The sequence below is a fragment of the Podarcis gaigeae genome (assembly GCF_964106915.1).
Source record: "Podarcis gaigeae genome assembly, chromosome: 4".
Taxonomy (NCBI): Eukaryota; Metazoa; Chordata; class Lepidosauria; order Squamata; family Lacertidae; genus Podarcis; species Podarcis gaigeae.
In genome coordinates, this window is record NC_139677.1 from 82,089,025 (window position 1) to 82,095,375 (window position 6,351).

Sequence of the window (6,351 nt, forward strand, 5' to 3'; positions counted from 1 at the left end):
ATGGGCGGCTGGAATATGCTCAACTTTTCCAGAATGAATTTTGTTGACCAAAGTTTATAAAGATATACTGTAGCGTGGCATAGATAATGGAGATAAATAACCCTTACTGATCAAAAGCTGGACTCCATCTGCATGTACCTTTTACAGACTGAAAAAACACTTGGTTTCTGCTTCATCCCATTAGTGCAAGAGAATAGGTTGATTTCATTAGCCAAATGGTAAGCTGTGCATAGACACACACACAAAGAGGCAACAACCATTTTCTGTGCATTTAAATGATGTGCAACCACAGATGTACGGGTCCTTTTGGACCCAGAAGATGGCAGAAAGGGAGCGGAACAGGTCGGGCTCATGCATGCTCCGCTGATGCATGCAGGGGGCCAGGAATGGAACCCATACACAAAACGTTCATTGCATGCATATATCTTACATCCCAGATTGACACACCTAGAACTCTGCTCAAGTTACTAAATTTTATAACCCAAACCAATGCTTTGAGAGACTATGCTAATCAGCTCTAACTAATAAGTATTATTTATGTATTTTTAAACATCCAGCTCACTTAGCTGGAATTAAATCAACAGAATACCCACAAGTAAGAATTTTGGGCCAATTTATAGTGCATTGGGGATTGGACAGCCCTTAGGGGCTAGAAAGAACTTGGCTATCTTTAAGTGATCATTTCTGCCTATAATTTAACTCAACACTCCATTCATGCCAAATAGTTCTTGTCTTTTTACAAGAGCACAGTGCTTGTTAAGAATAATTTGACCACAGTTAGGTCCTCAACATGGTATTTTATTTTGTTCACATACACTATGCCATAAATTCATATGGAATTGGTTCCAGCAGCTCTGGCTCCTTGCCATTGTTTCTCACAAAGTGGGCTTCTCTTGGAGGAGCAGGCTAGAAGATAGAAAAAGAAATTTAAACATAAATACAAGTTACAATAGCATTGTTTAGTTCAGGTGCCATCTGTTGAACTTTCCTTGTTTTTACTGCAGCACTATGTCCCTAGAACACAAAAAACTACAATACTTTAGACTTGAAAAACTACAATACTTTAGACTTGTGGGGCATCTCGTCTCGCAATATGGCCACTAATAATTCTATGCATGAATCATTTTATAATTTGTTAAATATATTTTACCCTACCAAGTTTGCTGTATCACTTGAGAATAGGATGAGTCACACAGTAGCAATTTTTCTAAACAAGCCAACAGCAGCTTTCTTCCCCCCGCCCCCCATAATATGCACAAAGATTACCTACCAGCACTGAAAATAACTTTATAAAAATAATACCAAGGCTAAATGCATTTGAAACATACTTGGGATTATGCAGAAAAAAACCCACTAGTGTTTATGACTAAACTTCCTTCTAATCTGAAAAATGTGTTAATGGAATTAATTACCTGACATTCTTCTCTTGTCAGAAACTTAATTGCTTCCCGACATCTTAGTCATAGAATGTTCAAGCCACTTAAGCTCTTCCTCTCCACTTCCGCCAAAAAACCCCCTTTGTTTGAAGTCAAAGTACATATATTTTGTTCACATCTCAATACATTACCTGGCGTTTTAGTTCAAACCAAATTCCCTTTTCCTTTCCTTCTTTTTTCTTTCTTTCATTTTCTTTCACACGCTGCAAGAAGCTGTCTCTGCTCTTTGAGTGCTTAATATGCTCAATTCGCACATTAATTCTCTTGGCCAGAATCTTGCCCCTAGACACAGAACACAACACTGTTAGATTTAGCAGCTTTTCCTATGGGTTTTTTTTAAAAAAACAGGTAGGACTAACAGCTGAGCCCAAGTCAGTACACATGGTTACCATACTGGTTTCAGAGCATAGGCAACTCTGATTGCTGTAGGAACATGTAAGCTTTCAGATTTTGAAGAACTTTTCAATATGTTTCCTTTGACAGGATCCAAGCCAATTAAGTATTAACTGGTTGGGTTTTAAAAGGATATTGTCTCTGCCCCACCTGAATGGCCAATGGAGACAACAAATGTCTAACTGGCAAAGTGAATGGGGAGAAAGGAATCCATCAATGCAATTAAAGCGTCAAACCATTTTAGTAGCACTTACTTAACTTTCTTGTTCACAATAATGCCCACAGCATGCTGGGTAATGTTGTATACCCTTCCTGTCTTGCCATGGTAACATTTGTGGGGCATGCCTTTCTGAATTGTGCCCATGCCCTGTTAATAAAAAACAGACAGAAAATATTACCATAGCTTATCTTACAAAAATATGCCAAAGATATATTGAACTAAAGCAGTTGCAATCATAACATTAGCAACATTTCCCAAAAGCTTCCAATATCAGAAAGAACATGTTTAAAAATATATATTTGTCCCAAAGTCCTCCAATGTCAGGTTCCCAAGCTTTAACTAGACTAAGCATCTGTCTAATAATTAAACTATCAAGTAAGCTACTATGTTTTGGATTATACAGTGGGTAATAGCTAGCAAGTCATACTCAGAATAGTCCTATTGCAATCAATGGACTAGATTTCAATTGGTCTACTCTGCAAATGGAATAGCATTGTATATCAAGCAATGGTTACCATTTGAAATAAAATTCTAGAGCAAAGTACTGGGTCTTCCAGTTGCTCACTTATCCTGTTGCAGGAAATCAGATCATGCAGCAGCCATATCCAAACTGATGAATGGTTTGCCAATACATGCATGGTTGCCACAATTATCCTCACACATTAATGCCATCTTAAAATATTTAATCAAATAAAATTAAATCTGAAGAACTGGACATCTCTGGTTTGCTTTCAGTGCCGGTGAAATGATTTGCTCACTTTGCTATTACAAAAGCAATCATAAGAGACAATCATCATCAAGCTCCAGAGTGTTATGAAATAAAAATTTCAAGTAAAATTTCTGTATCAGCAATAGTGTGATATACTGAAGAGGGCAACCTTCTGACAAATTAATACTCCTCTGTGTATTTTCCAAATTACATTGTAAAATGAAATGCAAATGTGAGCATGGTTCAAATCCCAGCATTCAATACTCTAGACAGGGCAAGAAAACAGTATTTGTTATTCTGTTAGATTGTATTTAATTTGAATTCTGTTTTAGAAGGACAACAAGAGAACTACAGTATTACATTTAGCATTAGAGCAACATTTTTAAATTTAAAAATACCTTTATGTCAACAATATCACCCTTCTTATAGATGCGCATGTAGGTAGCAAGAGGGACCACACCTATGAAAAAGATGTAATAATAATCAATCATATTTTACTCAAGTTAGTTATGTATGTTTAGCTTTAGAAAGAGGTGGTTGAGAGTGTATATTATAGGCATCTTCAAATAACTAATGGGCTTATATATAAGTAATGGAGCAAGCTTGTTTTCTCTTGCTCTGAAAGATAGTACCTGAACCAATGGATTCAAGTTACAAGAAAGGAGTTTCAAACCAAACATCAGAAAGAACATTCTGACAGTAAGAGCTGTTTGACAATGGAGTGGACTCCCTTGCAAAGGTGGTGGACTCTCCTTCCTTGGAGGATTTTAAGCAGAGGTTGGACTAGTTGACCCTTGGGATCTCTTCAAACTCTATGAAATGTATTAAAAGTATTAAAATTGACTTAAGACATTTTTAAATAAATTAAATATGCGTAAGTCTCAGCTGATACTGATAGCATATGGACTATGGGATGTGAAGGTTCACCTGACCTTGGTGGTCATATCAGTCTACTGAAATAACCCTTATTTCTGGATCAACTAGAGGCAACAAATCCACTGACCAACTGAACTAGCTGAACAAATATTCCCTACCATGTTTGCGAAAGGGTCTTGAGAACATGTAACGTGTCCCCCTCCTCTTCCCCTTGGTGTTGGTCATCTTGACGGTTTACTGAAAGATAAAATACAATTGGATCAAAAATTAACAGAAAATAAAATTAAAACATGCACAATGGTAGCTTTCCCCCAAAGCAAATAACAATGAGGGGAGGGGGCATATGTCAAGATTGTCAGGCGGGAGGGATTATATACCCCTCACAATACAATACTGCAGAAAAGCCCTTGTCTGGCATTAAACACATTTAGCATCATATCTCATTCGAGCCTGAATATCTCGTCAGAGTAATAACCCGTGCAACATCTTGAAATCCATATACATGCATCTTACACCCAGGTATCTACACCCATTTTTGCTTGCGTGTGGATACACACAATATCCTCCAAAACACTTCGAAGTTCATTTGCACATGCATAGTTAAACCACGGGACGCGGGTGGCGCTGTGGGTAAAAGCCTCAGCGCCTAGGGCTTGCCAATCGAAAGGTCGGGGTGCGCTCCCGTTGCTCGGTCCCAGCGCCTGCCAACCTAGCAGTTCGAAAGCACCCTTGGGTGCAAGTAGATAAATAGGGACCGCTTTCTAGTGGGAAGGTAAACGGCGTTTCCGTGTGCAGCTCTGGCTCACCAGAGCAGCGATGTCACGCTGGCCACGTGACCCGGAAGTTTCTTTGGACAGCGCTGGCCCCTGGCCTCTTGAGTGAGATGGGCGCACAACCCCAGAGTCTGGCAAGACTGGCCCGTACGGGCAGGGGTACCTTTACCTTTACCTAGTTAAACCACATGTTCAGTCTCTGCTACCTCCAGTATAAAAAGGACCAGGAGTTGAGGTGGTACAAAAGATCTCCCTGCCCAAGCCTCTGATGCTCAAGAGCAGGCGAATTGGGGGGGGGGGGTCTCCATAAAGCAGCCTTTCTCAACCTGTGGGTCCCCAGATGTTGAACTACAACTCCCATCACTCCTAGCTAGCAAGGCCAGAGCTCAAGGATGATGGGAGTTGTAGTCCAACATCTGGGGACCCACAGGTTGAGAACCGCTGCAAGGATGATAAGAAACGTTTCCAGGAGCGCCTATACACCTTAGTAACATCTAGACCTTTTGAGGCTTCCCAGCCCTGCCACTCGAGGTCCTGCCTAAACTGGAGAAGCCAGGGGCCTTCTGCATGCAAGGCATGCGCTCAGCCCACTTCTGGACGAGGAGAAAGCAGGAGGCGGCGGCGATCGCAAACCTCCACGTGCGCTTGGATCGCACCCGTTGCTTCCGTTTCCTCCCAGCCCAGTGCACCCCACTAGCGCCGCTCCGGGGTCCGAGTCCCGCCGCCGCCGCCCTCTCCCACATAGCCAACCTTCCCCCTCTTCCCATCCCTCCCGAAGGCCAGGCCGCCGTCGGCGAAACGGCTCTCGCTCCCTCGCCCTCCCTACTTCCAAGCGCCGCCCGGCGCAGTTCGCCTCTCCCGTTTCCCCGCCGCCGGCCCATTTCGCGCCAAAGCCCCTCACGGACCCGCCACAAGCGGCCCCCCAGGAGTGGAAGAGGAGCAGCCGAGCTCCGCCGTGTACCTGTAAGATGGCGTCCGAGGCCGAAAGGAAAGAAGGCGGGGCTTCCTGCGCTCTCCGCTCCTTCCTGCCCGCGTGCAGGGGCCCTCCGGGATGTAGGGCTGTCCCGCAGAAACGCCGGAGTGATTGCGACGTCGGGTGCTGGCGTGGAAACTTAATATATATAGGAAGCGAGACGGATGCTGGGGAGAAAGCAGCCGAGCATGGAATAAATACCTCTGTCTCCCGTAGTACTTTGAACGGAGGCAGGCAGTTGTCGTAGACGCGCTTTCCAGGAGGCCCTTGCGAGGCAAAAGGGAACCAGGGGCCGAGGAGCTGACCGCGCCCACACAGGCGTTAAGCAGCACGTGGTCCCAGGGAGCCGGTGGAATGGAGTCATGTGCCGCTGTGAATAGCACCATCTAACTGGATGTTGCAAGCAGCGGATAGGCCGTGTTGGACATTTTATTTTTCTTATGGAGGAACAACTGCGATGGAGGGCAGGTTTTTGGCCCACTGTAAGCGATCTAAGGGACGCGGGTGGCGCTGTGGGTTAAAGCCTCAGCGCCTAGGGCTTGCCGATCAAAAGGTTGGTGGTTCGAATCCCCGCTGCGGGGTGTGCTCCCGTTGCTCGGTCCCAGCGCCTGCCAACCTAGCAGTTCGAAAGCACCCCCGGGTGCAAGTAGATAAATAGGGACCGCTTACTGGCGGGAAGGTAAACAGCGTTTCCGTGTGCAGCTCTGGCTTGCCAGAGCAGCAATGTCACGCTGGCCACGTGACCCGGAAGTGTCTTCGGACAGCGCTGGCCCCTGGCCTCTTGAGTGAGATGGGCGCACAACCCCAGAGTCTGTCAAGACTGGCCCGTACGGGCAGGGGTACCTTTACCTTAAGCGATCTGAAGTGCTGCATCCTCACGGCACTAATTTCGAAAGAATGAATGGCACGTAAGAGAAAGTTACAGATAGGTAGCCGTGTTGGTCTGCCATAGTCAAAACAAAAAAAATTCC

The 6,351-nt window shown here is 44.5% G+C and overlaps 1 protein-coding gene across 3 annotated transcripts; it reads right to left on the reverse strand.

Moving 5' to 3' along the window:
• Nucleotides 1–777: 777 nt before the first annotated feature.
• RPL21 (ribosomal protein L21) lies at nt 778–5,444 on the reverse strand. Of its 3 annotated transcripts, none has more exons than XM_083737531.1 (6): nt 5,369–5,444; nt 3,793–3,871; nt 3,157–3,218; nt 2,084–2,196; nt 1,568–1,718; nt 778–906 (listed from the first exon to the last, which is right to left on the reverse strand). In XM_083737531.1, exons 2-6 carry the CDS (start codon nt 3,857–3,859, stop codon nt 817–819), a joined length of 483 nt encoding a protein of 160 aa, XP_083593657.1. In that variant the 5' UTR covers nt 3,860–3,871; nt 5,369–5,444; the 3' UTR covers nt 778–816. The 3 variants fall into 3 exon arrangements, with proteins under 3 accessions (XP_083593657.1, XP_083593658.1, XP_083593656.1); XM_083737532.1 differs by lacking the exon at nt 5,369–5,444 and adding an exon at nt 5,313–5,331; XM_083737530.1 differs by lacking the exon at nt 5,369–5,444 and having other exon boundaries at nt 3,793–3,933.
• Between the last annotated feature and the right edge of the window lie 907 nt (nt 5,445–6,351).

Bases quoted from the DNA above. Each gene is read 5' to 3' on its own strand.
- RPL21 (XM_083737531.1), bottom strand. From the start codon at position 3,859: ATGACCAACACCAAGGGGAAGAGGAGGGGGACACGTTACATGTTCTCA. The intron at 3,219-3,792 runs GTAGGGAATATT...TCTTTTTCATAG, and splicing joins AAGACCCTTTCGCAAACATG to GTGTGGTCCCTCTTGCTACC. The intron at 907-1,567 runs GTAATGTATTGA...TCTATCTTCTAG, and splicing joins GGTTTGAACTAAAACGCCAG to CCTGCTCCTCCAAGAGAAGC.